Below are 14926 nucleotides of genomic sequence, written 5' to 3'. Positions count from 1 at the left end.
AGGTGTGCAGAACAGCATTCTCAGGAGAAAGCTTTCCAATCCATCCTCTCCCACTGCTGCTACCCTGAAATCATGCCAGGCAGTTGGAGGTTTCCTAGGAATAGTGTTAAGAGCAAAATGGGGCCTGAAGTGGGAGGGGAGAATCAGCAAATGCATTCCTCCATGCAAAACACATTTAGGACCAAGCCTCTGTTTGGATTTATGCTTTTGGGGGACTGCTTCTTGCATTCATTTTTCACAGTCTGAATCCCCAACATGGCTCAGCTTGCCTAAGTCTAGGCCAAATGTGTGAGAAAGGAATTTATATATCACATTTGCAGCCTGCTAAGGAGCTCTGAATGACAGTACATGAGTTACCCCACATACCTTGATAGGGTTTGCCCTTTCACCACCTCTGCTCTGGAGAAGCTACAGATGGGAGGAAGAACCGAGGGTTATGCCCTGTCAACTTCCTGCACAACCTAAAGCGCCACTGCATTCCTCCAAGCATCCAAGGGTTGGGCACAATTAATGGGACAACAACGTGGTAGGCCACTATCTTTCTTCAACCACTGCTTCTTTCAACATGAAGATGCAACCCCAAGAGATGTTAGAAGTGGCACTGTGCTTCTTCTGCCCCTACCTACAACAAACATCCAGGTGTGATAGTTCTATACAATAATTCAAGGGACAAATGAGTTTCATACTATTTGCAGCATGAAAGAAGTTAATGTAACTAAAAGTTGCCACTCTGTCAGACAGCTTCTAGTTCCACCCGCTGTTTATTGGAATCTCTAGAGTTTCAAACCGATGGGAGGCTATGGATTTGTGGGGGGGAGGGAGTGGAAAAAACAGCATATATCAGCAAAATTCCTCATATAGGACTCAAGTGCCTACAGAGTCAGGATTAGGTTAGGTATCCTGAGATAACTAACCTAAATATCCTGTTATAGGCAGATTAAGTTATCTGAGTTAAATAGCATGTTAGTGGGGCGGGGGGGGGGGGTGGCGTTGAAGGGAAAAAATCCTGAGACACAAGCTAACACTCTTTTAAGAGTCTGAAATTCCTGGATTTAGTAAACCACCTCAAGTAAAATCCATCCATTTTTTTCCTCCAGTAGAAAAATCCAGTAATTTCTATAACCTTGAGTTTGTGGCACTGTAACAATTCTAAAGCAGAGCTCATAAAATGGCAATGAAATTAGTCTTGTATTGTTGAAAGGTGTCGATGTGACTCACTCTAGGAAAGGGAGTGGTAAAAATCATCTCAGATATTTGTCCCCCCAACTTCCATCTATAACTGCCACATATTACCCAGCACAATTATTTTTATATTTAGCCATATCTGTCAACTCACAAATGTGCCATAAAAGAAATTGCCTCATCACTGCTACTGGAAGTGTGACAGATGGGGGGAAACTGAGGTAGCACCTTGTCAACACAGCCACATGAGACAAAATCCAGCCATTTCTGTAAAAGGTACAAATCTTTTTTAAAAAACATAATACACCATGGAGCTTCTATGAAACCATTACAGGAAATATAAATTGATCCTGTAGTATTTAGCTACTTGAAAATACTAATATACTGTGAAATTCTGCAATCCAAAACTTGTATCTCCTCAGTCTTCCCAACAGATGGCAACACAACACCACAAATAAAATCAATTACCAGGTCAGAAGTCTCAAAGCAGGAATCTTTTCCCTGTGAGTTTTAAAAAATTATTATTATATACTATCACGCAAGCTTTTCCGCATAGATACTGAACTTACATGTCTCAGAATCAAGAAGATATGCTCACATTGAAGATAAAAGTCAGCTCATACAAGGTTGTACATTACTTGGTATTGTCACAATAGATTATTCAAAACTGTACAAATTCAAGTAGGCCTTTTAGCCCTACTTTCGACTGCAAAAGATTTAGGATAGCCAACAGTGAGAGCTAAAAATAGTATAAATTTACTCATTTTAAAGAGAACAGAACACCAATCACTGCAAAGGAGAAAAGTACAGCTAACTAAAGGGAGACGTCACCATTTCTTAAAACTTTAAAATGTAGATCCTGACATATCTAAGGATGTCATTCCACGTGTGAGGGGTCACTACCAAAAAAGCTCAAGATCCAGCAGTAGCAGATTTAACAAACCCTTAAGAGACAATAGGCAGAAGGCCCTGACCAGGGGATTGGTGGTGTCACACAATATCCAAAGATATGGTCTTTTAAGTTACTTAAACTAATTTATATACTTCCTTTCCCTTGTGGTTCAAGGCAGCTTACAATTCCAAAAATTTTAAAAAGATACAAAATACAGTAAAGACTCTATTAATCACCACTCCTTTCCAAGAAAATGCCTGCAGCTTAAGCCCATGCAAAATAGCCATACCGCGTTCATAAAAACTTCTCAAGACAGCACAACTTCCCCTGATAGAACCTATAAATCACCAGAGAAAAGAGTGTAAATGCCAAAGGGGCAGGAGGAATAACTAAAAGGAGACAACCAGAAAACTACAGACATATGGGATCCTTCAAATATGTGATTCTTCAAATATGTGATTCTTAGGCCATGAGGGACTGTAAAGTAGGGGGTATGCGATTCAGGTTCAGTATTCAGTTAAAAATACCCAATTTTACTTGATTCAGTAAAATTCGATATTAGTGAACTTAAAAGGGATTGCCAAATCAGATTCTGTAATACCAAATTTATTCAGTAAAATTTGATAAACTTCGGAAATCATGGCTGGGCTGTTCCTTCCTATTCCTTTGGTTCAGTTTGGCTTAAATTATCTAGTGGTGTTTGGGTGTACTTTCAGGAGTAGATCCCCTGCAAATTTGATGAATTTTGCTTGCAAAATGCCACCTCCAGCCCCCTGGTTGGCCCCCATAGTTTTCCCCATAGGGAATAATGGAGATTGGAGGCGGCTGGGGGTACCTTCTTTAAGAGGGTCATTTTATGGCCTCCTGAGGTCCAATCATTATGAAACTTGGGAAGTCATTAGAGGACAGTTAGTTGTAGGTCCCTTGCAAATTTGGTGAAATTTGGTCAAAAAATGAATACCCCCCACCCCAGGCCACCAGATAGCCCCAAATTGAGTTTTCCATAGGAAACAATGGCTGAATTTTACTGAATTTGCTTTGTAGTATCGAAATGAACAGAAGAATGAATTCGGTATCCAGGGAATGCCAATTTTTTTTCCAGTCCATTACTACCAAAACAGAATTTACCAATATTTTTTCCTGTTCACATCCCTATTGAAAAGATGATAACCAGCACACTGAACTGAATTCTGAAACAAATCGGCAGCCAATGAATCTATTTTAAAATAGGCAAGATGTAGTCCTTGCTGCTGCATTCTGAACTAGTTTAAGTTTCTGTCCTCTTCAAGGACAGCACAAGGTAGATTGTGCTACAGTAGCCCAACTACAAAGTTACAAAACATGTATTAGCATGACTAGGTCAGCTGAAAAAGAGACAGCTGGTGAACTAAATGAAGTATTTTTATCATTTGACACCGCCAAAGCTCAGAAAAGCTTTTACTCTGGCAAGAACAAATGCTCCTCCCTCGGCAGTCTTGGAGGTAACTACAAGAAAGTACCACATGCTAACAGAACCTGCAGATGCCCATATGATAAAACTGAACATATGATTATAGAATGTTCTATATTTAATGAGTTGAGGGCTAGCTTAATCATCCCTCTACTTAAAAGTATGGAACTACCTAATATGAAAGCACAGGTGACATGGTTATTGGATAATGATTAATGATTCCGTTACTCTTTCCGTAGCAAAATATATAGGGGAAATAATTAAACATCAGAGAAATGACATTAAGTAAAGTTCTTCCCATTTTAATTTCTGCTTAAGACAATAGCCATATGAGCAGTACTCAATAGAAAAAAAAGATAACTCAAACAAAAACAACAGATAAATCTCTACACAATTTAATCTCTCTTAGAAAAACTTCTGCTAGATTAATTTCAATGGGAAAATTTCTTCTAGGCTGAACAAGGGCTTCTCAGACCATCAGAAATGACAAATCAAAGGATCCTGGTATAGTTATACAGATTTCACATAACTGAGCCTCTACTCAATAGTCACACCCCAAAGACCCCTATATTTCTCAGACTCTGGATCCGTAAGAATATCTAATCTATTAGAAAGCACTTTCATGAGATTCTTAAAATTGTATCTTATCTTTTGGATTTAAAATGGATAGGATAAGGAATGATGACATGTATGCTTATCTGCTTCTGGCAGAAGTAATTGCCTTTTGTATTTTTATGTTTAAAAAATTATTTTTAATGAAAGTCCCAAAAGGCAAAACTGAGTGATTATTGGTTGGGATATGTAGTTTTCACTTTATACCTAGAACAAACAAAACTTCTGATTTCTCTTTAATCAGAAGGGTGTTATTCTTTAAGAAAGATAATGAAAAAAAACAAAGCTTTTTAAATACAGTCCTGTAGTTTAGGTTCAATCATTGCTTTGAAATACAAAGAGAGACTCTTGTTTCCACCTCTGTTTTAAAAGGATAATACATTTATTATCACAGGTGAGATAACACACTGTAAAGAGGGGAGAACCACAACTGGTTTTCTGTTTTTATTTAATTCTTTTCCCTGAACAACTTGGTTTGCTGAGCCCAAATCTGAACTGAGTGGTTGGGAGAGGGGAGAAGGAGAGTTAACCTATCATTAGCTTATGGTCTTCATGTACATATACAGATAAAGAAAGTATATAGTAAGGTACCTGATATCCACAGTTTCTAAATGAGGATCCAGAGGAACAGTCTCAGTTGTAATCTCTACTTTTCGTACACTTCCAAAGAAGTCAGTTATTAGGACATTTTCAGGATCTCTCTGAAATAGGTCTGTCCGATGGCCAGGAGTAGAGACACACAAACTTTTAGGGCACACCTGAAACTGTAAAGCAGACAAAAGTACATGAATCCTGACAAGTGTTTACCCAAATGCTATACTTGGAACAGTAAGAGAAAATTAAGAGCTACATCACTAAACAACATCAGTCATCAGTCAGAAAAGATGACCTGGACACTTACCAACAGAATGGGAAAGATTCTAGTGGGCTGTATGTGTCACTGTGGTTTGCATTTCTTTATAGCTGTTACTGCCCTACTAAAGGGAAATTATTCCCAACACTAAAAAGAATTCTGTCCAATCTTCTCTCTTGCCAAAAGGGGGGACAGATCTTGCACTATATGGAGAATACGAGGCAGTGTGTTTTGTGAAAGAAATGCTCCCCTCATTTAACAACAGCAACAACAACATTCGATTTATATACCGCCCTTCAGGACAACAATGCCCACTCAGAGCAGTTTACAAAGTATGTCATTATTATCCCCACAACAAAACACCCCGTGAGGTGGATGGGGCTGAGAGAGCTGTGACTGACTCAAGTTCACCCAGCTGGCTTCACGTGAAGGAGTGGGGAATGAAACCCAGCTCTCCAGATTAGAGTCCCACGCTCTTAACCACTACAAAGAAAATATCTGACAGACCAAAAAAGCTGAAACTCAATGGGTCACAAATTGTGAGCATATCTTAAACCAGAAGTGCACAAATTATAATGGACAGAATTTAGAGACTGTTTTCCTTAATGGACTGGGACCAACCTACCTATGGGACTGCCTCTCACCATAGGATCCCTGGAGAGTGTTCCGCTCAGCAGACAAACATCTACTGGTGATTCCTGGCCCAAGGAGGTATGCCTTGCCTCGACCTGGTCCAGGGCTTTTTTGGCCCTGGCACCAACCTGGTGGAACTCTCTCTGTGGAAACCTGGGCCCAATAGGACCTGCTATCGTTCTGCCAGGCATATGGTGGTTGAGGCGGGTGACCCGTCAAACCGGCCTCTCGCCATAGGGGGACGACTGGTCACTCTGCCCAACGAGTTCTGTCAATGTTGGAAGGTTTTGCAATAATTGTGTGCTGCCATTTTAATGATATTTATTGAGATGATATTATTAGACTACCATGTTTTGATATGGTTGTAATCCTCTCAGAGCCCACTTGTGTGGTGAGCAGATTACAAGATGGGATTAGAGGTAAGAACATTTGATTTCTACACCTCAATGTAGCTTGAAATAAATTAGCCTGTATTTAAGTTTAGCCCTGTGTCAGGATATTTATACTATGCTGAACTACATTATGGTATATATTATTTGTTCATTCTGCATAATCCACAGTAGGTACAGAAGTTTTAAAAACTACAAAATATGTAAAGTGAGATATATATATAAGGACTGCTTTATAAATCTGAACTCTTTCTTCTTAAAAAAAATAATCTGCCTGCAAGGGAAAATAAGATAAATGTAACTTCTTTTGCCTAACTGTTAAGATTTGTTACAGAAATTTTATTTTAAAGTAAGAGTAAAATTTAATTCTATAACCAAAATGATATACAGGAAGAGCTATTTTTCAGTACTGAAACTACAGAAGGTAGTTTTTAAAATAGTTAAATCATTCCTTGGACTGTACAAAGCATACCGAAATACTACTCTAACTACTCCAACTGAAGCATAGATGGTTCCATATAAAGAATTTTGGATATTTTGTTCATATTTTGTATGGCACTTATCGACATTAAAACCATCACAAGTGACAGTTTTGGAAATCTGTTGCACCATCAGCAAATTCTAGACTTATCAAAAATATGTCATAGTTTGTACTAACCATAATTTGTGACAAATAAAATAATAGTTTGTGAAAAACAATTATGGTTTATGCTCCTTTGTCTTTGCACTTGCCTCCTGCTGGAAACTGGATGCCGTACAGAAAGGGTACAATGTTGTTGCAACCCTTGATTTTTTCAAGACAATGACAATTCAGGGTTAAACTATAGTTTGTCAAAATGTCTAAGCCATGCATAGATGAAATGTATGAGGCAAACTTATTCAAAATGATAAGAATAGAATTCTTCATATTCTATGTTTGTACCTTGTTCAGCTAGCATTCTGCTACAATTTTAAAGGCTTCATCCTTTTGATAGTAAGAAATCAAACAGTTACTGATTCTGCTCTCACTACCCAACTTGTCAGCGTTGGCTGCTTATTGAAAAATTAATACCATCTTATCTAGCAATACAGTTACACCTGCCTTTATCCTCAAGATGCTGGGAAACGAGCTTCATTTAACAGCAGCTCCATTTAAAAAAATACTCTGATAATTTAATACCTATGCAGTCATTGGTAACCCGTATCTTTTGAAATATAACTTATTCCCTGTTGATACATTATGGTCCATTGCAAAGCAGGATATGAAGCTTCCTGAGTCCTGACCAAAGAAAATCTTCCAGCCCTGTCTAAAATGCTTGAAACACTGTTGATCTACAAGGATTTACAGAAATGAAGAACAGCAGAAGTTTTGTATGATCTAGACCTGACGTAGAATCAAGTCATTCACAAATGATTTAACCCAAGGTTCTTTCACAAATGCACAGTGTGCTACAGGCAAGAGCCAGCCCATTTTTGGCCATGCCCTGCTGTCGCTTATGTCAATGGCTGGCTTTCAACAGGTTGCAGCAAGGAAGCTTCTCTGCTATGCACAAAACCCCTGACATAGATTCTGTCTAGAGAAGACAGTAGATCCAAATTGGGTGGCTGATTTCTTCTCATATGTATTATCCAAGATTCTTCAGCACATCCTTGCTGAACTGACATAAGTACCTCTGAGTGCATACAATACATTCTTCAAGACTTAGTCAAGAAGTAGATAGGCCATATTTATCTTTAAAAAGGCTTCAAGCAGAGGGTATGCATACACCTAGCAGAATGAAGTCTTAGCACTTAGCTAGCATTTAACACTGTCAAATGTTAACAGCGACACACTTCCTCTCCCCACCCACATTCTCTTCTGCTATATGATTTTTTTACATAAACTTTACACACAGTTGTCTTATGTGATGTCCGAACACGGGTCCATCTGGACCACATGGCCATCAAATGTCCAGCGGCCTCCAGCACAGTCCAGCTTTACTAGTCAAAATTACTAGGTCAGGACTGAACTTAAGACATTAGAAATATGTATTGATCTACAGTCTCTTCTCCCCAAATAACCCCAAATAACCTTAACCATTACAAGACTGATGTCAACCATCATTGGAGCTAATCAAGGTTCCCCACTTAACCAAGGAGCTGAAATAATGGCTTAGCTATTGTATAAAGCTATCTGTTATAATAATTAAAACTAAAGACAAATTTGCATGTAATCGGCCAACAACCTCCAAAATTTAACACACACACACCCCAATTCAATACACTGGCTTGGATTCCACCTAGAATTTACATACATGGAAGGAGAAGCAGCATTTGTTGCCAACTCCCACACACCCATGAGAATAGCAACCACCTAAAAACTAGGTTGATGGGAAGATAAGAAAGCAAAAAGTTGCGAAAAGTGTTTGCACATTTAAAAGTTTCTATACCTTAAAAATCAAAAGCAGTTGTGTAAAGATGCTGCTTACTAGTACTTACGAGGTCATTCATATTGGTTTGGCTAGCTGGATGAATTTCTTCCAAGAACTCCAAGACATAAAATGTATACCTATCCATCAAATGGACTCCAATCCCAAGATCTGGCTGATGCTGAAAAATGAAGCACAGCATAGATATTACTGAATGTTCAACACAGAAATAGCATTCGGCAGTGAGTACTGAGCAAAGAGCACCATGTAATTCTCATGCTTGTTAAGTTACCCTCTGTGGACAAGCAAATAAACCAAGACGTGAAAGAAAAGATGACTAACTATTAAAAAGCCATTACAAGAACTCAAACGTAAATTACTCAGCATCTTGTACAACAAAAGCTGGCCTGTGCTTGGTCCTATCTTAAACATGCCAATGACTTGGTCAAGATGACAGAGTAGGGGCCATATTTTAAATTTCCGCATAACTGGAAATAACAGTATCCTATATTCAGCAGCAATGTATTGAAAAATCCACACAAAAGAGTGGCACAGGGAAGAGAGGGAGAGTGGGATAAAGGGGGTGCTATAGAGGCAGTTGAGTGGTGATAGAAGGTGGAGTTAAAGAAATGGGGTCTGACAGGGGAAGGGGTGCTGCAGCAGAAAAAGAAGGTGATGGGGTAAAATGTGCAAAGGGCACAGAGAATGAAAGTAATTAGAGGTGTGCACCCAAAAAATATTCGAGTAAACCCAAAGCAGGAAAAAGGCTTGGAAAAACCATGCTGCTTCGGATTCGGGTTTCTAAGTCGCTTCGGTATGCTCTGTAAAAACTCCCACACTTAAACCTCACCCCACTTACCTGACTAGTCAGAAGGCTGGAGCCACCAACAACGACAATGCGCTGGCCATCTGAGAAGGCCTTCCCCGCCGCTGCAGCCTGCTGGCGCAGCCACGTGGGCAGAAGGCCTTCCCCGCTGACGACAATGCTGCCACCATCGCCTCGCAGCCGCAGCCAGTGCGGCCAGCTGGCCGGCAGAGAGGACCACCGCCACCGCCACCGGAGGCCAGTGGGAAAGCGGGAGGGCTGCCTCCTCCAGCACAGTGCCAGGTAAGGGGGGGGGTTAAGGGTAGGGATGGGAAAGTTTAAAGGGCCCTTTCCTACCACTTGCAAGTGGCAGGGCCCTTTAAACTTCAGCTGGGAGGCGGAAGGAATTCCCCCACCTGCCAGCTGAAGTTTAAAGAGCCTTACCACTTGGGAAAGGGCCTTTTAAACTTAACCCCTGGGGCCCTGAACCTTCCCGAAGCATTATGAATGCTTTGGGAAGCTTTGATTCAGGATTTCTGAATTGGGGCCAGTATGCTGGGAATTGGGGCCAGCATGCGGGAATCCTGAATCTTTACAGATTGGGTCCGATTTGGTTTTTTCCCCTGAATCGGAAACCCGAAGCGCACACCCCTAAAAGTAATACAGTGAGGCAATGGAAAACTCTGAGAAAAGGAGAAAAGAGAATGCTACGAGATGTCATAACTGATTGTGGAAGGACCTCCTTATACTCCGATTTTTCCACAGTGGGGACCCACAGCAGTTTACAACATTGTTCTCCCCTCCTCTGATTTGTCTGTCCTCAGAAAAACTTGAAAGGGAGATTTACAACATGAGATTGCTGAAATAGAGTTAATCCACAATCAGAACAATGGACCTCCTGGGTTGGATAGACTTAGGATTCTTATCTCACGAACTGCATCCTGATGCCCGTTCTTGTAACCCACCCACCTTTTGGCTGAGATAAAAAGGCTCAGAGATCTATTCTCCATTCCTATGTGAAGAACTTCACATTCCTATGTGAAGAAGGCTCAGAGATCTATTCTCCATTCCTATGTGAAGAACAGAGCTCTGATTCTTGAAAGCTCATACCCTGAAAGTCTTGTTGGCCACTGGACTCAAATGCTACATCTAAATATTGTAAGTATAATAGAAGCTATACACTTACTGAAAGTGAGTCTTCTCCCACCTGGCTACTAGCCAAAGCCATTATATTAGGAGAATAAAACCGTTCATACATGGATGCACCTTGGCATGTATCAATGATAAATAGCAACTCATTGTATCTGGAAATAAACAAACACCTTTTATGAAACATCACAATTCTAGGACTCTGTTCAGACTGTTAACTTTGCATTTACCAAGACCCTCAATTGGGAGCCAGGTAGTTGAACATTTTAAACAATCTATAAGTATCAGGTGCCTACAGATATTTAGAAAGGGAAGTCTCTTATGGTAAAGGAGACAATGGATTTAATCCTCTGAAAAGCCACAGGCAGTTCTATGCATCACTGTGAAAAAATGCTACTTAACTATAATAATGCAAGTCAAAGGCTATCCTGAGCCATATGGCATTATGTCATTAACAGACATAATTCACTCTTACATGCATCCATTTTAGTGGTACTGAAAATAACTGAACAGATGGTTCAAGAAATTCTGATTCCTGAGGTAGTCAGAAAGACTTTAAATAATATGCTCTATGTTAAAATGCAGTATTATCTGGAACACTATTTTAAAGAAAACAGGTAGTTTTCTGATAGAATAAAATTAATCCAATGGAATTATAAATGTAGTCATTGGAAATTAGACACCAAGCAGTTTCATGTAGACTAGAGTGGTTTGAAGTAGGAAATTAGTATACAACAGGTTTGTAAATAACCACTTGCCTGGTCCTTCTGAGAAGTATGAATTACCTGTAGGAAACCCAGAAGTGAAGACTTTGTAAACTGGGAGAATTTTTTTCTTTACTGTAAGTAACATCACAGGTAGGTTGATAGGTTAGAAAAAAAATGGATAGGCAAATAAATTTGAAAGGCTGCAATTAGGGGTGTGCACCAGGGAAATATTTGGTTTTCCCACTTCAGGTTCACCCAAAGTGGGAAAAAAGATTCGGAATAATCCACAACCCGAAGCAGCAAGCCGCTTCGGGTTCGGGTTATTGGAATCGCTTCAGTATGCTTCATAATGATTTGGAGCATACCGAAGTGAGACTCCCCACTTTCCCCCTGAGCCCCCCTTCCCCCAACCCCACTTACCTTTCCTGAAGGACGTAACAGGCACCTCTGCTGTCGCAGTGGTCAGCAGGGCAGTGGGGAAGGCCGCAGCCAGCACCTCCACCACCCACGGCACTGCTTCAGTCTCCACGGTGGCCAGTAGGGAAGGCCGCAGCCAGCACCTCTGCCGCCCGAGTCACCGCTTCTGCCACCGCTGCTTCCACCACCACCACTTCCGCCGCCACCGCCAGAATGTCCCAGGTAAGTGGAGTGTTGGTGGGAGGGAGCACTTTAAAAAGGCCCTGAAGCTTCCCGAATTGCTTTGGGAAGCTTTGATTCGGTATTTCTGAATCGGGGCCATCATACTGGCACAATTCAGAAATACCAAATCTTTACTAATTGGGCCCAATTCAGGGGTTTTTTTTCAAACCGGGAACCTGAAGCGCACACCCCTAGCTGCAATAAGAGATTACCTTCTTTTCTGCCACATTTGTTCAAAAGCATCTGCAAGTTCTACATTGGTGATTTCTTCCGAATCCTGAAATTTCAAGAAGCCATTCCCACCATGACCTTGTAAAGAAAAAAAAACAGATGGTGAATTATCATTCCTCAAAGACACTTTTAAAAACTTCCGCACACTGCAGCCTACAGAGAAACAGCTATATGTTAACCTCTTCCTTCCCCTAGTGCACACAAAGTATTGATAAGCAAGATGGGGCATGAAGCTGTCCAAGCTGAAGACAGCCCCATCCACAAGAACCTTGCCTTTAGCACTACACCCATTCAACTCCCAAAATGCTTTGCATAGAACCCGTTAATTTGAAAAGTTCTAGGAGTTCTCAAGGCTTCTCAGTTCAATTCATTAAGGTAAGAGAGACAGTAAAAATTCTGTTTCCCAGGTTCCCCAATATGAGAATGCTAAAAGACAGCTCCTGGGACCCTGCTGCAGGCCTTCTGGGGCACTTGACTGTACAGAGTGGGAAACAGGATGCTAGACCAGAAGAATTACAGTTCTAGTACAGTAGGGATCTTCTTATGATTTATGTTAAACTAGGCCTTATACACAAGGCCTGAGTTCTCTTACAAACCCTCCATACCAATTCACACACACACACATCCCACACACACAACCCTAGACAGGTTTTTAGGAAGGCAGGGGCAGAGGGGAGTGCTGCAATAACAAGTCAGGCTTGAAATAGAACATTCACATCTCGTGTGCAAATTCTTGCTGATTGCCAAGATGAGGGAGTTCATGTCCAAACCATATCCTCTATTCCAAATCTGGAATTACTTTATTATAAACATATTCACTTGATTACTGTGAAGAGGGTTGGAGAAAAAAACACAGCTACCTGTCATATATATCAGAATGTTGCTTCTGTCATCAGAAAGGAGACGTTTTGAGCGAGGTGCACTTGCTGGGATTCTTCCTGTCAATACTCGCAAAAAATTCTCTACAGTAACCTAAAGAAACAACATCCTGTATGAATACCATACTGCACATATGCCAATAGACATGGGTCTTCAAATTAACCACCCAGTAAAATGCACACTAATAGTAGTTCGGTTCCAGTAAAAATATACACAGTTCAATAGTAGTCCAGTATAACATACACAGTACAATAGCACATAAGGATAGACTGCACTGTCTGATTTTATCATAACCAAGCTTGCAGTTTCTTTTAAATCCATTAAATTCAATATTTTATACTGACAGGCAATAAACTAATTACTTATAGTATCAAACACACATTTTTCACTTTTTAATATGCTTTCATTGATTCAAACACCTGTCACACTGCATGGCTTTATCTATGTGAACTTACTTCTGTGTTTGCTAACCCAACAACATCACAGTGTGTTACCATGGCAAAATGTTAATAAATATATTTTAAGGCATATAATCCCTTTGGCTGGGATACAATGGCTCAGGGATCTCCATTCCTACTTGTGCCTGAAGCTCTGACTCTCGAAAACACTCTTGTTGGTCTCTAAGGTGCCACTGGACTCCTATCCTGCTGTTCTAGGGCAGACCAACATGGCTACCCATTTAAACTATCTGTATAATTCGTGAGAGACCCTGGGATTCCAACGGCAGAAACATCTGACCAGAGACTGTCTAAGTGAAAAAAATCCATAAAATATCAGAGCTGCTAGTTTGGAATACAGATTTATAGCAGCTCAAAAAGCACTAACTGTCACAAATGTACTCCTCTTTATCCCTTCAGTGTTGGAAAGGCTGTGGGAAGGTTGGAACATTCTCTCACTGTTGGTGGAAATGCCAACATGTCGTTAATTTTTGGAAGAAAATCCTCACTGATTAAAGACATCACTAACTACACAATCCCTCTAAAGCCTGAATTAATCTTTTTGGATCAATGGGACGACCTACTCATTCCCAAAATAAGAAAGGACCTTATAACAAGCCTGCTAACAGCTGCAAAGAGCGTTATTGCAACTCATTGGAAAAGTAATAGTGTTCCAACATTATCTGTCTGGCATAACAAGATCTGGGATCAATTTATTACAGAAAAATTGAGTGACAAAATTTATCAAGCCGAGCACTTTCCCAAAAGCACTAATTTTCAGGAGAAATGATCTCCATTCTTTGAATATCTGGAAAACAATAATATCTGGGCTGTATCAAAGTTTCACAAATATGTTTTTGAATTGCTATAATGTAGTTCTTCGAATTTAAACCTTGTCACTGTTACTTTACATTGTATATAGTACTGTTATTTAGTTATTGGTTGTGTTTTAGTTAGCATAGATTAACAAGTAACAATTGGTATCTTGTCATTTATTGTATGCTTTATATTAATAAAATTCTGTTTAATTTTAAAAAAAAGCACTAACATAATCGAGCACGTAACAGCTGATAACTAAAACCAGAACCTTAGTTCAGATGATCAATTCTCTTAAGAAGTCAAACGCCAAAATCCATTCTCTAGCATTTAATAACTTCTGACAAGTTTCTTCTCACAGAACTCTTTCTTTTAATATAGGCATTGATAAGATGCTAATATGCCACTTTTAGAAATGGAGTCAAAACTTTAATTGTGCATGATTACCAATAAGGGTTCGCTTTCCAGAATTCCCAAGCCAAACACATACACAAAAATTGCAGTTTCAGATAATTACTGTGATTTTCTGGAAAAGTTACACAAATCTAGGATACTCAGGCATTACCAAAAAAAACCCCAGCTTTTTAATGTACAGTTAAAACTATAGTGTTCAACTGTGTTATAATGTATTTTATATATTTATATGTTCTATTAGTAGTAAGTACTATTGATTTATATGTTCTGTTTATATTATAAGTTGCCTTGAGTTCTGTAAGGTGGACAGATAGCTAATGAATTTTTAAAATAAAGATATACCAGAAAAATCCATGTATTTTTTCACCTTCGGGTGCTTACCAGGTGCAGCAGGTGTCTTTTTTTGTTATTGTTGTTCTCCAAATTTCCAATGCAGAAACCCAGGGAAGCT

General features: G+C 39.7%; 1 protein-coding gene across 1 annotated transcript in view; it reads right to left on the bottom strand.

Annotated features, from left to right (window-relative positions):
* PIGK (phosphatidylinositol glycan anchor biosynthesis class K) overlaps positions 1 to 14926 on the bottom strand; it is a 193475-nt gene that overhangs the window by 138447 nt on the left and 40102 nt on the right. The window contains exons 5-9 of the mRNA XM_054980074.1: positions 12790 to 12901; positions 11911 to 12007; positions 10390 to 10507; positions 8469 to 8579; positions 4728 to 4900 (exon numbers count right to left, since the gene is read on the bottom strand). Coding sequence (XP_054836049.1) covers positions 4728 to 4900; positions 8469 to 8579; positions 10390 to 10507; positions 11911 to 12007; positions 12790 to 12901 — 611 coding nt within the window. The remainder of the gene's footprint in view (positions 1 to 4727; positions 4901 to 8468; positions 8580 to 10389; positions 10508 to 11910; positions 12008 to 12789; positions 12902 to 14926) is intronic.

This window comes from Eublepharis macularius, chromosome 5, assembly GCF_028583425.1.
Source record: "Eublepharis macularius isolate TG4126 chromosome 5, MPM_Emac_v1.0, whole genome shotgun sequence".
Taxonomy (NCBI): domain Eukaryota; kingdom Metazoa; phylum Chordata; class Lepidosauria; order Squamata; family Eublepharidae; genus Eublepharis; species Eublepharis macularius.
The sequence above is the reverse complement of the archived record's forward strand: the minus strand, read 5'-3'. Positions and strand labels throughout refer to the sequence as shown.